This window comes from Talpa europaea (genome assembly GCF_964194135.1).
Source record: "Talpa europaea genome assembly, chromosome: 11".
NCBI lineage: Eukaryota > Metazoa > Chordata > Mammalia > Eulipotyphla > Talpidae > Talpa > Talpa europaea.
The window spans coordinates 103,935,690-103,954,219 of record NC_140078.1 but is presented as its reverse complement, the minus strand read 5'-3'; the positions used below and the strand labels follow the sequence as shown (position 1 = coordinate 103,954,219).

Below are 18,530 nucleotides of genomic sequence, written 5' to 3'. Positions count from 1 at the left end.
GAACCTGGGCACGAGGTAGACACCACGGCCTGCGACACGCTGCGGGAGACGGGCTGGTGTCATCCAGGGGGTGGAACTAGGCGGCCAAAGAAGCGAGGAGTGATGTGCATTCCCGGGAGCACGGGCCCCGCTCAGGGCTGCCCTCTCCCTTCCGAGCCGCCCGTCTGCGTGCGTGTTCCGTGGCGCCACGGCCCCCTGTGCTGTGGATCCGGACCCCCTTCCTGGGGGCCACTGACCAGACAGCGCTTCTGGTGGGACGTGCGTCATCGCTTTGAATCAGGCTTCTCTGGACTGGCTTGACTTTAACAGCAAAGACAGGCCCTGCCGGTGCCCGCAAAGACCCATGCGTTGCCGATCGCACCTGGCTGCTCAGGAGCTGCCGGGCGCCCCTCGGCCGCCACCGCCTCGCCTGCCGGGAGAGGAAGCGCAGCCTCTGGAAGCGTTTGGTCAGTGAGCACCTCGCCAGGGCTGGCCAGGCCAGGCCCTCTCAGGCCTCCTTCCTGCACCAGCTTCTTTTTGTTTCTTCGGATTTTTTTTTTTTTTCAGAACACAAGGTCTCGCTTCCTGCTTCCTCTGGTTTTGAAAGAAAACCCAAGTGTTACAGGAAATCCATGGCATTGAAATCTGTCTCTGCACGCGGTTTTGATGTTTCCTTTTTAACTTCAACTTGACATTGCTTCGTAAGTCACACTTGCCCTTGCATTTCCCCCCTCGCTGTCTTTGAAAAGTCGGCTGAGCTGTTAATATTCCATACGGATTCCTGCAGCTCGGCTTGTTGCCTTTCGTTGCGTGGATGCTGTGGGGGGCCGCTGTGCCCCAGGTTGAACGTGCCATGATGGCCACCATCGGCCCCACCGGCCGCGCCCGTCCTGGGCAGAGGGTGGAAGGGGCCTCTGAGCTCCCTGGCCTCAGCGGCGGGAGGATGGGGCAGGGCCTCGTTTTGCCAAGGTCCGCTCCGGCCTCCCCGGGCAGCGATGCGTCAGCCCAGCAGCCCGCGCTGGCGAGACTGGGTTTTGCTCTTTGAAAAGCGTGAAATCGCTCACCGGCAGCAAAGGGAGAAGCCGGGACCCTCGAGGGCTCCGCCGGCTGCCCACCTGTGGGGTGTGTTCCCGGCCACGGGTCAGCGAGGAGGGGCGACCCGGCCGGCGCCACACGTCATCTCCTTTTAAATGACATGACGGATGCGCCGGCGCCTCTCGGAATGACGACTCCCGGATCAGCCCACCGAGAGGCAAGGGAGGAATATTGAGCAGCATCTTTTAATTAAACGGCGCTGCCAGCTCTGCCCTGGAGGCCGCGTGGCGGGCACCATTGTGCAGCGACGCCGCGGGAGGCGGCCAGAGACCAGCTCCGGTGAGCAGGGCTGAGAGAGGAATCCGATTGAGCCGTGGAAATTACCAAGAAATGACAGACACAAGATAGAGTTTAAGCGGGAGCCAGGGGCGCAAGGCCTCGCGTTCGTGCTCAAGCGTCCCGAGTGCCCGGTGCACCTCGTGCTCACTGCTTCAAGCAGCGCCCCCCCCCCCCCCCCCGGGCAGTTACCAGACAGGGAGGATGCTCTCAGCCTTTGGCCTCGTCCGGGCACACATTCCCCACCAAGGTTCTGCGCCGTCAGGTCTGTTTCTTTTTCTGATCTAGTCTGTCCCCCAGACATAGCTTTGCAGACTCAAGAAAGAACAGCCCCATCTGTCCACGCGCCGGTCCTCCCGCCCAGGCTGATCCGTTTTTTAGCCATGACCTTCGTGGTCTCCTTGTCTCAGCACCGCATGCCTTGGGGGGCTCCAACAGGAGACGGCCTCCCGGGCCCCAGGGACAGCTCCTCCAGACGACACTCACACCCGCTACCAAGCCTGAGATGGGCTCCAGCCGGGACGGATACGTGTGGGGACTTCCTGGGGACGCAGACTGGACAGTGTCTTTGTCTCCATTAAGAACAAAGCAAGGCAGCACGGCCTCCCCGGAGCAGGGAGCTGTGGCCTGGCCTGGGCGGTGGGGCCGTGCGGGCCGCATGGGACTTGGGCCTGCAGCTCCTGCCATGGGTGGTGGGCAGGGAGAAGGTTCTAGTAAAAACGTAGCATTTATGCGGGGATTTGAGGTTCTAGGGCCACGTTCTGTGGGTAACTGTCTATTTAGAGTAAGTCAGCAGTTTAAAATAAAAGGGTAATGAGCGTCTTGGCGGGGAGAGGAGCCCCAGGACTGTCCTCGGCACGTGGGGGGCCCTACAGTGGGCGAGGCTGGGCAGCCTCAGCCGTCCACCGGGGACGTGTCCTGCTCCCACAGCTTCTCCGGGCAGGCGGGGCCAGGCTGCAGGGCCGTTTGCTGTCTGCGCTGGGGCTCGGCAGGGGCTTCTTCCACCAGGGGGGCCTATGGGCATCCCAGGCACCTGTGGGAGCTGCCCTCGCCCTGCCCCATGGCTGTGAACGTGCCCCATGGCCCCTCAAGCTGTGCAGGGATCAGGGAGTGGACTGTGTCGGCAGGAAACCAAGCCCGGCCCAGGAGGAGTGGCGGGCGCAGGGTCAGCCCCTGCAGGGGGAGGGGGGCCACACAAAGGCGGGGTGGTCCCACAGGGCCCACCCTATCCATCCTGCCCTCAGTGACGAGGACGCCAATCCCCCAGGCCCCCACCCAGGCCCTTCACCGCCCATAGGCCGCAGCGTCCTCCCCAGCCCCGAGCAGGCCTGGCCGAAGTCCCCTGCCAAGATCGTGGGGGACCGGCTGGCCTGACACACGCCAACAGTGGCCTCTCTCTGCTCTTGGCCCGCTGCAGCTCCACCTAATTGGATCCAGGTGATAAACGATGTCCGCGTGGCCATGGAGGAGGACGTCTTCTGGGAGTGCAGAGCGAGCGGGAGGCCGCGGCCCACGTACCGCTGGCTGAAGAACGGGGAGCCGCTGCTGGCTCGGGTAAGCCGACCGACCATCACTGTGGCTCGGGGTGACGGTGACGCTTCATGTGGCCTCGTTGCCATGGAGATGGGATGGTGAGCTGTTTCCAAAATAACACGCAACCAAATGCCGTGGAAGGGGCGGCCGAGGCCGTTGGTCAGTGCGGGGTGTGTGTAAGGCCAGGGCTCGCCTGGTCCCGCCCAGGGCTGCGCGGGAGCCTCCCCGCCGGGTCACCTGGGCTTTGCAGGGGATGTGGTGGAAGGTCTGCAACACAGGTCGGCGCTGAGACCCATGGGGGGCAGGCTGGCCCACACTCCTCTCCCGGGAGACGTCTGCCCTCACGGCGCAGCAAGGGTGCCACCCCACAGCCACCCCCCCCCCGCCCCCCGCACACGCCGTGGCCACACACTCACACGCGGGCTCATCACGCCGATGAAACAGGAAGAGCAGATGCCAGGTGGTGGCTGGCCGGGCTCCAGAGAGCCTGTTTCCTCTCTGGAAACAGGGTGCTGTGTCTTCGGGTGTAGGCCACCCCCCCCCACCTATTGGTACCCCATGGGAAAAGCAGCCCCAACGATGCCTGGCTGACCAGGGTGCTGCGGCTGGGGGAGGCAGGAAGGCCCGGGCCGTGACCCCCGGCCCTGAGACAGAGCTTAGTGTATCGCACTCCCGGGATCAGGCCCCAGGTCCTGAGCAGATGTGTTTCTGGACGAGACCCAGGGCAGGAGGAGGAGGCGGCCTTCACTAAGGTTCCAACAACAGGAGGAAGACGAGCAACTGTAGGCCATTCTAGGAAGGACACGGGGCTGAGCCTGGCTTGGGGGGCCCAAGAGGCGAATGAAGGAGCTTCGTCAGAGCAGTGATCAGGCACTTTGGAGAGATGCAGAAATGGATTTTTGAAAAGAAACATCATACAAATCTTAGCTTATGCAACTACTGAAATAAAAGCTCGGAGCAGGCTGCTGCTCAAAGGCCTGGAGGGTGAGGGCCCCGGACACTCAGGTGCCCACCTGCGGGCCCCCCAGCCCCGGTCCGTCCCGGGAGCCTGCTATCCCGTGTCCATCTTGCAGGCCGGGGCAGCGGCAGGAAGGGTGCCTCCGCGCCTGGCTGGCTGCAGGGCCTGGAGTTCTGGGGCTGATGAAGCTTCTGAGGGGCTGCCCGCTAACCCTCACCCCCAGGCAGACAGAGCACCTGCTTGCCTTTAGCTCGCCTGTTTCAGTGGCTCCCCCCGGTGCTCAAGAGAATTGCTGAGGCTCCTCCCGCACCCTCAGGCTGACCAAACGGGGAGCGGGGCTTGTCCAGATGGTCCCACCAGAAGGGTCTGCGTGGGGGTCCGCGTGCACCACAGGAGGAAGGGAACCTTAATTATTGGTACTTATTTGTTCCTTTTTTATAAACCACAACGAATATTAAAATATTTGCCTCTGTTTCCTCCGAGAAGACCGCAGGCCTGTTAACCTTCAAAGTGCGGCCTGCCCAGAGTTCCAGCGGCTCAATGCTCTAAGTGGTGAATCCGCTAGGTCTCCACCCACCCTGCCCCGCAGTTAGCACAAACTCAGAGTGAAAAGGCATTTTAAATTTCAAGTTCATCTATTCAGCGGGGACATGCCGCTGAAAGGTTTCGCTCTGAAATCAATGAGAACTCAAGAGAGTCCTACAATTTAAATTCCATTTACCAGCCGATGTTCGAGTTTCGCATCTGACCTGCCACCAATGTGGCTGACAGATAAATAGATCATGTTATGTAAATTGCTGATCGGGTGGCGATGTGCCTCCCGCGAAGTCCCGGGGATCTAACTCACCGCCGCACTGCCCGGAGGGCCCGGCGGCGGGAGGTCACGGGTCCGGCCCCCTTCTCTGTCACAGGACAGGGTTCGCATGGAGCCCGGGACCCTCAACATCAGCAGCGTGAACCTGTCGGACGCCGGCATGTACCAGTGCGTGGCCGAGAACCAGCACGGCGTCGTCCTGGCCAGCGCGGAGCTCAGCGTGATAGGTGAGTCTGCGGCTGGAGGGGGAGACGCGCACTCGGGTCGCTCACTGACTCGAGCTTTGCCACGCACGGTCTGCCCGAGCCCTGCGGCAGAGACAGGCTGCTTTCCACCCATCGCGGCGGGGGGCTTTCCAGAGGAGCCTGTGAGGCTGCCGGGGGGCCGCCCGCCTCATCTGTATTCCTGCACCGACCACGCCTCTAAACCGAGCCAAGCAGAAGAAAGGCTTTGATTTGGTGCAGACTTCAGCATGGAAGGAGGAGCAGCACGGGTCGGGAGAGGCTGTGGGAACAGCTGGCAGAGAGGGGCGCGTCCCTGCACCCTGGGCTTTCCAGACTCTGGCCAGGACCAGCGTCCTCAGCCAGCGTCCTCAGCCGGGCCCTTCCTGCCTGCCCCTCCGGGGCGGAGCTCCGCGCCCCTGTTCTCCCTCCAAAGGCCATGGAGAGCGCCCCGCGGCATGTCCCCCGCTCCGCTCCTCCCCTTCTCCAGGCCAGCTCCCCGCTGCGCCCTGGCCAAGCGAGCGCCTCCTGCTGGAGACGTGTCCCCTCCCTCCCAACCTCACATTCCCTTTTCTCCGCTGCACTGGAAGCCCCTGTGACGTCCTGGTGCCCGTCTCGGGACATGGCGGACGCCCTGCAAACACCGAGCAAATGCAAGAACACGCGTGTGCTGAGTGATGGCGCTGAGTGTTTTTAAAAGGAAATTGATAAGTGAGTAAGTGAAAACATCGCCTGAGTGGATTGATGAAACTTTTGGGCATTAAAAACAAAATAATCTGGGCCACGAGCTTGTGTGTAGCTCACGGAGAAACCTTCGTCTGACTTTGGCATTTCTTGGAGAAAGCAAGAAAATTTCAAAAAGAAATCAGGTGACAGCACGGACAGCCCCCGTGCACCCGGAGAGGGCCAGCGTGCGGGGTGCCCGCCAGGCCTTCACGAGGTGCTTTGTGAGAGACCAGGACTGTGGGGGACCCGGGACGGCCCACGAGACAGTGTGTCCTTCTCCATGGAAAGGAGATGCGGCCGGTCGTCCAGGAGCGGCCCTTTCAGAGGAACAGTCAGTGTCATTTTCAGAAACATCGTCTGCTCGGCTCAGAGCCGCATCCCTGAAGCCAACATTTCACCTCTAAGGTACCCTTTGGGGTCGTGGGTGTTGTTCCCCGGTGATGACTCCTCGCGCAGCCCCCTGAGCTGCCCCACCCTTTCTGGGCTCAAGGCCCAAGACTCATTTCCGGTCAGAGCTGTGCCGTCCAGGGCAGTTCTCGATGCTGCCCCCGGGTGCCAGCCGAGAGCTGGGGCAGGGGGGAGGCCGAGTCGTCCCACCACCATCCAGCGTGCAGGCAGGACGGGGTCCCCGGGCTCCGGGACTGTGGGAGTGGCCACTGATGGCCAGTGGTCAGCGGGCCCTGAGAAATAGTTTTTATTTGGACACAAAATAGGCCCAGGGATATTCCAGACCAGCGGGAAGGAGCCTGAACAAGGCTCGGCCACAGGGGATGTCCGCGGCTCTCACATGCGGAAGCCTGGATGCGTCTCCACACTCCTGAGTCGAGCACCAGCAGCGGGTCGGGCGAGTGCGCCCTGGTGTGAAACACCAACTCGGGGCCAGTTTCAGGGGATCCTGGAGAAGAGGCTTCATGCCGCCGGGGCCACGCAGAGCGGTTACATCACCGGGTGACCCCAGCGTCCCTCTCGCCAGAATGAGGGTGAAGACAGTTGACTCTGAGGGCGCAGAGGCCCTGGGGGCTCGTCCGGCCACGCCGTGACCCCGGCGCTGCAGGTCGCGGTGTTTGTAGGACAAGAAGCAGGGACCGTTGGACTCCCGGCCACAGAGCGGACGCGGTGTTACCCGTGGTAGACTCCGCCGGCGCTGACCTGAGCGGAGAAACGAAGTTAAAGTGACACCGAGGCACGGAAGCCCTTGGCCGTGGCCTCCCCTGGGTCAGCGCACGCGGCCGGACAGGGACCTGGTGTCTGCACCAGCGGTGAGACGGGGCAACCCCCCCCCCCCGCCCCGACAGTGGAAGAAGGGGCGACGACTTGTGAAGATGCCAGATCTGAATCTGCGGTCGGGAGCATGACCCCCCCATTCCCGAGACCAGGGTGCCCGCCTCAAGGCTGGCGGCCCTGCCCTCTCACCAGCCTGGCCGCACAGCACGCCTGGCGCGTGTCCTTGGCTCAGCAAGGAGCTGGGGTCATACCCCACAGCAGAGGGGAACTCGAGACGCCCCAAGAGGCAGCTGTCATGGGCCTGAATGTCCCTCTAATTTGCGAGCCAATCATCTGAAGACATGCCCAGTTAGCCAGGTCGTGGCTGACGCCTGCACCTCTCTCTCACTGGGCCCTCAGGTCCTGAATGGTGTTTGAGGGTCGTGCCAGGGCCAGAGGACCCCCCAGACTGGCAGGACCCCCCAGACTGACACGGAGCCCAGCAGCAGTCCCAGGAAAAGCTGCTTCTGGGTTGGGCATGGTCAAGCCAGTGTCCACACCCCACTGCAAGGACACTCACTCGCTGTCAGGGCAGGCGCCCCGTTTTACAACCGGAGATCCTCCGTCCTGCTGCCCGTCAGCCCCGGATGCTGGCCGGTGAGGGCGAGTTCTATGTCCCGAATTCAGCGTGGGCACCGCAGGCTCTGTCGGCGCTAACAGACCCGGACATCCCCACTGTGCCAGCGGCCAGTGCCCCTGCCCCGCAGGCCATGATGCTGAGACCTGAGACAGCGCAGAACCCCACCTGGGAAGCCCCGGGGGCAGGCGAAGGACCCTCCCTGCTAGTTTGGCAGCCTTGGGGAGTCTTGTTACTGTTTCAGAATCAAGAGTTTGTGTTTCCCACGAGAGGTTGTGTGCGCCCCTGCTGTAAGGTGTTTCCCCGCACCCGGTCCCCGGTGACGTGGGGAGCAGCCATGGGCGGGGCAGGCGGCAGGCGGGCTCCCGGGCCCAGCACCTGTGCACAGCGCGGCCCCCTCCAGCTCAGCAGGTCGCCTGGGACTGCAAGTACAACCTCCACCGCCCACTCACTTCCTGGAGGAGCAGGAGGCGGGTCTGGGGAGCAGCCTCGGGAACTGGACGGCACCCAGCAGGCGTGGGCGCCCGCGGCTGGGCTGGGAAAGAGCCCGGGCTTCGGGGCTTCGTGGAGGGCTCCTGCTCCTGGCTCCCTGGGCAGGGGCTGACGTCAGTCAGCCGGCCTGGAAAGATGGGCCTGCAAAGAGGAGCCTGCCCACCCTCTCCAGCCTCCAAGTGTTCTGCTCGGCATGCCAGGGAGTTTGGGGTTTTTCAAATCTGACGCCAGCAAGACCTCCTTCGAAGCAGAACCCCCCGAATCAATGCACTGTAGGCATAGTTTTATGGAATTAGGGCTTACTAAAGACACTAGGTAAACGTTAACATAATCTGCCATCCTGAACTTCTGAAATACCCACCTCCTGGCCTCCGTCCACGGGCTGACCCAGCGCGGTTCCTGCAGACTGGCCGAGAAGGCCTGGGCAGGCAGAGAAGGTGCTCTCCTCACCAGTCCTGCAGCAGGTGCCCTTCCCAGGGAGGCCTGGCGCTGCGCATCCAGGAAGGACTCAGCGTCTCGCCGTCTCCTGAGAAGTGACACCAGGGCACAGATTTGTTTCCCAGGCTTCTGTGGCCACTTAAAATACCCTTGACATGTGACCAAGAGTCATCTAGTTAAGTAAAAACAAACCCTTGAAAGTCGCAGAGAGGCTCTCAGCCCCGCACGTCTGCGGCTAATGGGAGGTTAGTGTGTTAGAGATCATGGATGAATAATAAAAAGCCGCCTTTCCACCCCCGGAGGCCCACGGTGGCCGCAGTCTAACGCTGAGAGAGCAGCGCCCTCTAGCTGCGGGCGTGGGGAGCGCGTCGGTTTAGCCAGGGGGACTCTCTCTGGTCTCCCTGGGAGTATGATCCAGGAGGCGCCGCCTGCCTCCCGGACAGCCCAGGTAGTGCAGGCGCAGGCACCCAGCGCAGGTGGTTGGGACTGCAGCATTGCTCCTGTGTGGAGGACCCCGGGAGCCCCACGTCAGTGCACACTGAGTGCCCCCTGAAGTGGTCCTGCTGCCACCGGCCTGGGGATGGCGCCGGCCACTCTGTGGCAGCTATTACAGGCTCATTGGCTGGGAGTCCCACGCACAGCAAGCCCCCAGGCTGGTGCTCCAAGCAGCATGGACGCAGAGGACACAGGCTCCAGCGGTGGTCACAAAATGGGGGAATGTCAGGAAAACCACTCTCGGGGCCAGGCTCAGAAATGGCTGCAGGCTGGCGGTTCTGCCCTAGAAGTGCGGCAAGGGAGGCCGGGAGGCTTCTCAGGGCTAGGACAGCGGGTGGACGCGGCGGGTCGCGACTCTCAGCGGAGTCAGCAGAGGCGTCTGGGTGTGGAATCCAGGAGGAGCCGCCTCCCTCCGGGACAGCCCCGGGAGCGCAGGCACAGGCCCCGCGCGGGTGGCTCGAGACGGCAGCGTCTGCTCCTGTGTGGCCCACCTCGTGGGTTCCAGGCCCTGTACAAGCGGCATAGTTTCTTGACAGATCCGCCCATATGTTGGACAGAGTTTGATTTATGTAAACTCATTTCAGATGCAACTGCAGGATTCCTCCTGAACAGATGAAAAATGTCTTCCTAAAGTGATAAAAATACATGTGTGTCGAAAGCTCTGGTTTTTAGAGGGGTTTCTTATGCGCTACAGATTTGTAACTCTGTCTCACAAAATACCCTGTCTAAAAAAGCTCCCAGAGCCTTGGTTTTCCTTACACAAACATGTCCATTCAGGTGTTTCCCTAGGATGAGAGTGAACGTTCTTTGCACTGCAAATAAGCACAGGCGGGGCGGGCTCTGGGGATGGTGTCAGCAGAACAGCCGGCTTGGTTTATGCCAAATTGCAGGAACTAATTGCAGGAACCACACCCAGAACCCGCTAGCTCAGCTCAGCACCCGCCCCAAGCAAAACCGCACTCCCCACCCACGCTCCCCACGCACCCCACGGTCTCCCTCTTCCCTCATCTGGCGCCAGCTCTCTCCTTGGGCAGTGCTTCTGGATGGTTCTCCCGGCCCTGTGGTTTTCACTCATTTCATAGTTGAGCCGTTTCCACGCAGCCTTTTCCACCACGCTGTCTTCTCACATGCACGCACACAAGGGTTGTGTGGTGTGCAGTGTTAGTGTTAGGGATTTAGCTTGTCCCTTCATCTTGCTGACGCGTTTACCCAGACAGTCGGTTCTGTTAGTGTTCTCATCACACAAAACCCGAGTGGGTCTGTCCTGGCCTCCTCCCTCGTGGAACGCTGCGATTTTATTATGCGACTGTGCAGATCACGCTGGGAATGCATTTATCTCATTCCAGCAGAAACATCTGTCCATGCACTCAGCTTATTAATTGCACTTAGGATAGAATTACTGTCTGATTGAGGGCCCCTCGTGAACGGAGGTACACAGATTGAGATATCACTTGTGTACTCGATTCATTTATTTGATTTCACCTTCACATCATCAGCCCCGCCGCCTGTGTGCCTGCATCACTCCATTAAAAAGTGAGCTTCCCGTTTTTATTTCGTTCTAGGCAATTACTGGAAGTATTCCACCAAAAAGCACTTAATAAAAATTAACTCGCTTCCACTGACGCTTGGTTTTATTTTTTGCAGTCATTCCCATGTGGGCTCTGGTACAGTCAAGAAATTAACCCTTGCCATGCACGCGCGCTCTCTCTCTCTCTCCCTCCCTCTCCCTCTCCCTCTCCCTGTCTGCCTTCAGGCAATTTGTGGCTGGTATTTAAAGTCCACATGCAGCATGGTCTGAGGTCGTAAATTCCATTAGGCCCAAGTCTGGGGATTTGGGGCTTTAAATATGGTAACGTTCAGAATCCGGGAGCCAAATCCCTCCTCACCAAGAGGCCTAGACTACGTTAAGCCAATTAAGTTAACTCATAAGAAATGGAGATTTTTTTTCCCCCGAGAGGTTTTTTTTGTATGTTTGTTTTTTAGTACTTTTTCCTTGAGGATACAGATCTTTTGTGTCAGGAAAGAAATCAGGCCCTTAACATTCCACGCCACTGCGTCTTTGCTGTCAAGCTGGGTGAAGCTTTCAGCACATCAGTAGAGCTCGTGAGCGGTTTTCTCAGAGGCAGGGGCACGGGGCGGGGAGCAGGCTGCTGAGCAGACCCCTCTTTAAGGTGGGGCTCAGGGATGTGGGGGAGAGGCTTGGGACGGAGAGAGCCGCTGCTGATCCCCTTGTTGGGTCTTCCCCGTGTGTCTCCCTGAATTTTAAAAATGTTTGTGCATTTGAACGTGGAATCTTTTTGTTAACAAGAAAAGTCTCCATCGGGCGATGAGGGTCTGTCCCCTCGCCACAGGCTCACCACGCTGGGCTCTCACACGCCGTGCTGACCCGCTCACAAATCACACCGCAGATTTTAACAAATCAAGGCTGTCGGTGCTGCTCCCTTTACTTCAGAGAAAAATTAACTTCCTCCCTTCCATGCCTAAGGCACTAATAAGCACACTGTAGAAAGAATTAGGTGAAAGGAAGATCTGGAGGGATTTTTTTTTTTCCTTCCAGAGTAATTGATTGTTTTATTTCCTCTATTCTCTTGCAGCTGCAGGCCCAGATTTTTCGAGAACCCTCTTAAAAAGGGTCACTCTCGTCAAAGTGGGAGGCGAAGTGGTCATCGAGTGTAAGCCCAGAGCGTCCCCCCGACCGGCCTACACCTGGAAGAAGGGAAGGGACGTCCTGCGAGAAAATGAAAGGTACGTCGGGCGAGGCTCCGGCCTGTGCTTAGCGGCAGCGATTGTTGGTGAGTTACTCCTGGCTCTGGAGGGGGCTCGTCGGTCCGCTCTTCATGGGCTAAATGTTAATCCTGGAACGGACGCCTTGAAGAGCGGGCAGAGGCTCGGTCTCTGTCATCCTGCCTCCAGAGCCTGAGGCGCAGCGCTGTGGGGGCAGCTGCCCGGCGAGGGCGGGAAGAGTTGCTTCATTTTAGCCGAGAGCGTGTTTGCAGTCCTGCCTGCTTCTCCCTATCCTACTGGCTCTTTGCACAAACAGATACATCCCAGTCTTTGCTGTGACACTTCATGTCTTTGCCAAATCCTTGGCAGTTAAGTCTCCTGCTAGTCTCTCCCTTTTTGAAGCTAAGTATCTGTTAATTCCAAGTCTCCTGTTACACATAACATGGCTTTGACTATTCTAATCATGTCTTTTTGAAACAAAACCGTGTGATCCCCCCACATCTGAACTCTTTGCTGTATATTTTCTCCAGCACAGCGATCACACGCACACTGCACACTGCTGATGGTGTAGACAGAGGTGGTCTGGGGCCTCCAGGTCCTGGGGCACCAGATGGCAGGTGCCTCTGAGACCTATTCTCGGCTGTCACCCCTATAAGTGTGCCTCAGCCCTCTGTGGTCTGTGGGATCATTAGAGAACTGTGGTGATGCCTCAGTCTCTGTTTGTCACCCATAAATAAGGTAGCATTTACCAGCTGCACACATATTGATTTTAATTGATGCTAAAGGTCAAGTACTCAGGATGCAAGGAGGAAGCCTGTAAAAATGTGTTTGTCTCTGACATTACACCTGTACACCTTTGGATTTGCATATGCAAATTAGGCCATTGCGCTGATGATGTTGTCCTGCCTCGTTTTCACAAACAAACCTGCTGTGGTTTCTAGACGGTGGAGCCACACACATACTAAATTCACAATACACGTCCCCGCCCAGGTTCTGTCGTATCATAAATTTTTAAATTCTGTGTAGTGCTCTCAAGGTTGGCGTGTATTCATGCTGGGGACGGCCTGTGCTCGCGAGCCTGGTTCTCCCCGTGCAGACTCTCCTTCTGCACTGTAACGTTCCCCCGAATCCCTGGGCGAGCCGTGCTTTCGGTGCGCACGGAGACGTCGCTGGACCGCGGCACCTGCGTCACTTAGAGGGAGGCTACACTTTAAAAGTTCCAGCTTCACAATGATCTATGGGCCTCCCCGGTGGCGCAGCGGTTGAGCGCTGGGTTGTGAAACTGCGCGCGGCCTCTGCGGCGCCGGTTCGATCCCCGGCTGCTCCCCGGCCACCAGAGGAGGGTCCCACATGGCGTGCAGACCTCTCCTGCCGCCCGCTGCTCCCCTCAGCAGTGTATTTCGGTCCTTCTGCCTGCTCTGCTCCCCGCTCTGGCTCTGGTGAATTCTCTCACCCTCCCGCGCTTCTGACTGTACCCAGTGCATGTATAAACAAAACAAACAAACAAACCAGCAAACAAATAAATAAAGCATGCCTCTATTAAAAAAAAAAATATATAAAAAAAAAAAAAAAAAAAAAAAAAAAAAAAAAAAAAAATAAAAGTTCCAGCTTCACAATGATCTAAAGAAAACATATCGTCTAAACGATAGTTGAAGAGACGCGTGTCAAAGGGGTCGGGGCCTGGGCATGGGGCAGATGAGCACAGGCCGGGGCCTGGGCTGCGCAGGGCTGCTCCTCATCCCCGGAGGCGCGGGGTCTGCTGGGGCCACCCCACCCTGGAAAGCCGCAGCAGCGGGGGCACCCCTGGCAGGGTGGTGCTGCCGTGGGAGAAGCTCTGCCCGGGCGGGGCTCACGCTCCCCGTTTCCTCGGCACTGGGGCCTAGAGACAGGGCCCCCCGCGTCCTGAGCGGTGGCGGCAACTGGCCGCTGCTTCCCAGCTGCGCTGCGGGCGCCTGGGAGCCGCACCCCGGTGTGGAGAGTCCATCTCTAGCCCCTCGGCGGCTGCTTTCTGCCCAGCTGTCTCCTCCAGCTTCCGTTCTCTGCGCTGGCTGGATTAACGGGGTTCACGCAGCGCCTCCACACCCGCCCACGGAAGTGCAGGAGAGAGGGCAGACGCGACAGAGAAGTGGGGAGACGGCCCCGGCTTGTGACCGAGAGACCGACAGTCGCCGCGGCCACTCCTCGGAGGGACCAACATCTCTGAGGCTCCTCGGACATAGAGACACCAGCCCATGGCCCGGTCACCGCTGCGGGTTTCAGCCACAGATGACGACGCGGCGGCCGGGGAGACGCCGGCTACGGAACCATGCCTTACTTACGCGGCGCGCCCTAACTCTGCTCTCCTGGGCTGCCTCCCGGTGGCTAGCGTTAGCCGGGGCACGGGTCCCGTCTTGCCGCATCGTGTGGTGACCTCATCTCAGGAAGGCTAGTGCCCGAGTCCCTGGTCTGGTGTCAGCGTGCGGACACCTGGAGACCTCCCGGCATCTTATTTCGTGCTGCGCCGGGGGCGGGCCCGGGCACTCGGCGGCCGCTGGTTCTCGCCGCTGGTCCGGCTCGGGCGGGGCAGGGTAGCCACGGAGCGGAGCCTGGCGCACACCAGGACGTGGGCCGCAGGGGAGGCCTGTCCCCACCTTCTCTTCCCAGCATGGATCTCATTTGGACTAATTGAGCAATTAAACCTCCTCGGTGAATGCGGCTGATAATTTTGTTTACTTTTAGTTTCTAGGCAGAAGGCACTTGAGGCAGATGAGCTTGAACTTGATCTGTTAGAAAAACATCAAAATACAGAAATAGCAGAATCTCTGATAAAGGCCTGGGTCCCGGAGCTGTTGGACGGACGCGGGCCAGGCAGAGGTGGACGCGGGTGACCGGCCGCGATGGGGTGTCAGGCAGGGCTCTGTCGGCTGCTCGAAGGACCTGGCCCTGCCCTCAGCCACCTCCTCCCAGAGGCATCTGCACAGAGGGACGCCCCGTCCCGGCACCCCACAGCTGCCGTGTCATGGGGGGCACCGGACACCACAGCCAGGTGTGTGCCCACGAGGCTGGGGCAGGGGGTGGGGGTGACACCCCCCACCTTGTCTTCGGCCTGTGCTCCCGGGTGCTCCCCCACTGCAGAGCCACACAGCGCCTTGCTAGGAACTCTGCCCGGGGGAGCCATTACGGATTCGCAGTAATTGGAGGCCGTTCATCTCCATAATGATGTGGCTACACGCCTCTGCTGGCTGCTTCCTGGCGCCCAGGCCCTCGTCACCTGGCTGGTCCTGGAAACCGAGTGCGAGCTGTTCTCACATCAGCCCGGGACTCCCGGGCAGGGCAGCACTGCCCCGGCTCCCCCGCCCAGGGCAGGGCCTCAGGGAGCCTGAGCCGCCCCGCACGGGCAGCGCCCACCTGCTGGCCAGCCCTCGCCCGAGGTATGAGGCGTGTGATAGAGGGGATGCTGCCCCTGTGATGGGCAGCGGCCCCCGTGGACAGCCAGGGAGGGACGGCAGCGCAGGGCCAAGGGCTTAGACCCGAGCCGCAGGGCCGGAGGCCGGGCAGGGAGGCCAGGAGCAGAAAAGGCAGAGCTGGGAAGAGCCTGGGGTTCCCCCACAGGCGGGCACTACGACGCAGGGTGAGCGGGAGGGGTGGCCTGGCTCAGGGCCATCAGGAGCCTCAGGCCCGAGTGACGGGCGCCCACATCCCGTGCCTCACGCACTCGTGGAAACCTTGGACTTCAGGGCTCCAGAGGCCTCGGGTGCTTCCTACTCCGGCTCCTGTCATCTGCGTCCCGGGGCCTGTGGCTCCATTTTTACCCCATTTGTTGATGTTAATGTTAGTGGCTCCGCCCAGTTGTGTTTTGTCTCGACCTCCTGGAGGCCTCAGAGGGCGTGAGGGGATGTCACCCAGGCCTGGCAGGTGGGAGGCCCAGAACCACCGGGCACACCCCCACCCGAGGCTGCCGGGCCCCATCCTCAGCACCGGGACTGGGGCCCACAGGCCGCATCTCTCCAGCCTGGCTGGAAGCAGAACGAGCTTGGCCTCCACTGCTGCAGCACGCGGGCCTTGTGACCCCGGAAAGCACCAGTGAACAGAGCTCTGCTCCCAGACCATCCTCCTGAAGCAGATGCGGCCAGCCGGGGGACCCGGGAGGTCCTGCATTCAGGACTAGATGGTGGCTGTGGCAGTGGCTTCGGGGCTGCCAGGGAGGAGCTGGGGCTGACTCCGGGGCTGGCTGCGCACTCTGGGAGCCACTAGGTGAAGAGGCGGATTAAGTCCTTGAACCACCTCATGGTGCCTTTGTTCAGAGACAATAGCTGTGTCATCAGCCGGGGTAAGCGGTCACGGGGGTGCTGGCAGCAGAGTGGCATGTAATTAAGAGCAGTTAGCCCTGAGTGATGTGGCCGCGTGCTCACAGGAGCCGGCGCCTGTGCCTGCGGGCGGGGACCACCGGCAGCCTGGGCTCCTCACGCCGCTCTCTCGGGAAGAAGCCTGCCAGGCGCGGCGGGCAGTGCCAGCGGGCAGGAGCCCAGGCCCGCTCCTCTGTAGTCTCCCGCGCGTCGTTCTGTCCTCGTGTCTCGGTCACCACTGGCTGGACTGGTTAGGTCCCTCCCAGTAGATACCCATCCTGGTGTCGCTGATCGCCTTTGCCAGATGATCTGCAAGAGCACGTTGGGGCTCTGTGTACCCAGCGTGTGGCACCGGCGGGGCGGGGGCGGGCTGGTGAGGCCCCAGTGAGGGCGCAGGATCAGAGATGAGCATGTGTTCAGTGGACACGACGCCGCCTCCTGCTCTCGCCAGGATGAGGAGTATCTTGTGCTCCTGTCATCCTGCCCACATCAGACAACGTGATGATATCATGGAAGCCTTCTAATGTGAAACAAAGCAAAGACTCAATCCCTCTCGTCAGCAAAAACCGTTCAGCCCCCCACGCCTCTGGGTCATCCTGCGCAGCCGGTCAGCGACGCCGCAGGCTGCTGTAAGATGCATCCTCATGGGACAAGCCCCCAGGAGCCCCACCCGCCTGAGCGGTGCTGGAAATGTAGCAGACCACAGGCCGGGCCCTGACCGGGCACTTTGCTCACCGCCTGTGGTCTCTGAGGCAGAGTCTCTGGGTGTTGGTGCTGGCTTCCCGTGGCCAGTGCACCGAGAGCGCCATGTCCATCACCCGATGCTGCCTGCGGGGCTCTGGGGCCCATAGGCATCTCCTCCCGGTCCACTCGGTGACACTGGGTGCTGCGTGCAGTTGACCCCAACAGGTGTGTTTGCACCATGCGGGGGGCGCCGGGGACGTCATAGCTCTCGGTCGCTGGAGGGCGGGTGTGGCTCCCAGGCGGGCCAGAGTCAGCTCCCGGAGGGATGAAGGCCTGGACCTTGGGCCCTAGGCCTCTGACTGAGGCGATGAGGGTGGGTGAGGGTCTGTGGAGTGGACCGCATTACCCTGTGGTGCAGGTAACAAGAGGGCGCTCGCTGTGCGGCGGGAGGGACGGATCCGTGGCCAGGATGGAGGGCGTGGGCTTACTTGCAGGCGGAGGAACGTGACACTGGCTGGCCAGGAAGGGGTGAGGACGTGGAGGAGGGGCGGGCGCTGGCCCAGCGGAGCTGTGCCGGGACAGGAGGGTGGGCCTGTGCTCCCGGCGTGGGCCGCGGGGATGGCGAGGATGGACCTGCCGAGAGAGGGAGCTGAGAAAGTTCCTGGCGTGACCTTGACCTCCATAGAGTCAAGGTTGGCGCTGCAGAGGGTGGGCTCGGGGGCTGTTACGGACCGTCATCGCTGCGGACGTAGTGGAAATTAGGTGAGATGGGCGTCGAGGTGTTCCCACGCGTGCTGAGCCCGCAGCGATCTGCTCTGAAGGGTTCTAGGTGAAAGGCAGCGGTTTGCTCCAAAGGGGCGGAGGTGGTTACGCAAACGCGGGCTGGCGCGCTCAGCCCAGGAAGCGCGGTCTGCGGGCGACTCGTGTCCCGCCCAGCACAAGGCCCTCCCCGGGCCGCACCGCAGCAGCACCTGCCCGGAGCAGACTCGGACACCCTGTGCCACTACCTGGACGGAGAGAACCAGGGACACCGTGTTTATAACATTGAAAACAGTCATTTTGCTGGATAGTAGAATTCAGAAAAATCTTGCCCGAGATGCCGTTGCTCCAGCAGATACGTGATCTCACAGACGTGCCTCAGGCTGTTCAGACGTCCCACCGGTTATGTAGAGGTCAAGGGCAAGCTGGAGAAACCAGTGCTGCGGGGAGGCCGGGTATGTCGTGTCTTTTTAATGGAGAGACTTGACCCCAGAGTGAAGCTGCACACGGCAGAGACAGTATTTTACATGGGGCGGGGGTGCACTCTGGCATTGCCGTGTTCTGCGATCTAGTAAGTTACTCCACACCTTGGAGCTCTTACTGTGCTGTTTGCATTGGGAATCGCCAAGAATTAAGTCTCCCAACTTTGCTTAGACATGAATCTTATTACAGAGAACACCCGATGGGGCCAGGATTGCGTGTGGGGGAGGGAGGAGAGGAACTTTGTTCGAAACCAGTGTGTGGATCCCTGTCCTTGAGGGATGCTCGTGGTCGAAGTTGTTACAAAGGTTGGTTATAAGAAATTTCGAGAGGAAAACGAGATGCAGCTCTTCTGTGACCAGTTTTGTGTTTCCAATTTAGACCCAGGTTTACCCCATAAAACAAGCTACAGAGAATCTTTGACAGGGCAGGCAGCATGTCACCTCGGTGTGGCCCAAAGGTGCGGGTCCGTGGAGAGCCCACGAGCGGCGTGGGCCGTGACCGAATCGCGTGCGCACAGCCCGAACTGTCAGCTGCACGTCGGGCCAGGGCTCCCTGCCAGGCGTCCTCGCCGAGCAGCTGAATCAACGCGACCAGCCCTCTTCACGTAGAACAAGAGCGCAAATGACCCACATCTGGGTCGCCCAGGTGTGAAGGCGTCCCCGGGCCCCTCAGGTGTGGAGAGGCTGGA

General features: G+C 60.4%; 1 protein-coding gene across 4 annotated transcripts in view; it reads left to right on the top strand.

The window, feature by feature from the left end:
• CNTN4 (contactin 4) overlaps positions 1-18,530 on the top strand; it is a gene marked incomplete at both ends in the record, with an annotated part of 224,911 nt that overhangs the window by 133,662 nt on the left and 72,719 nt on the right. For all 4 annotated transcript variants that reach the window (XM_084246783.1, XM_084246781.1, XM_084246782.1 and 1 more), the window contains 3 exons: positions 2,768-2,904; positions 4,753-4,882; positions 11,462-11,612. In XM_084246783.1, coding sequence (XP_084102909.1) covers positions 2,768-2,904; positions 4,753-4,882; positions 11,462-11,612 — 418 coding nt within the window. The remainder of the gene's footprint in view (positions 1-2,767; positions 2,905-4,752; positions 4,883-11,461; positions 11,613-18,530) is intronic.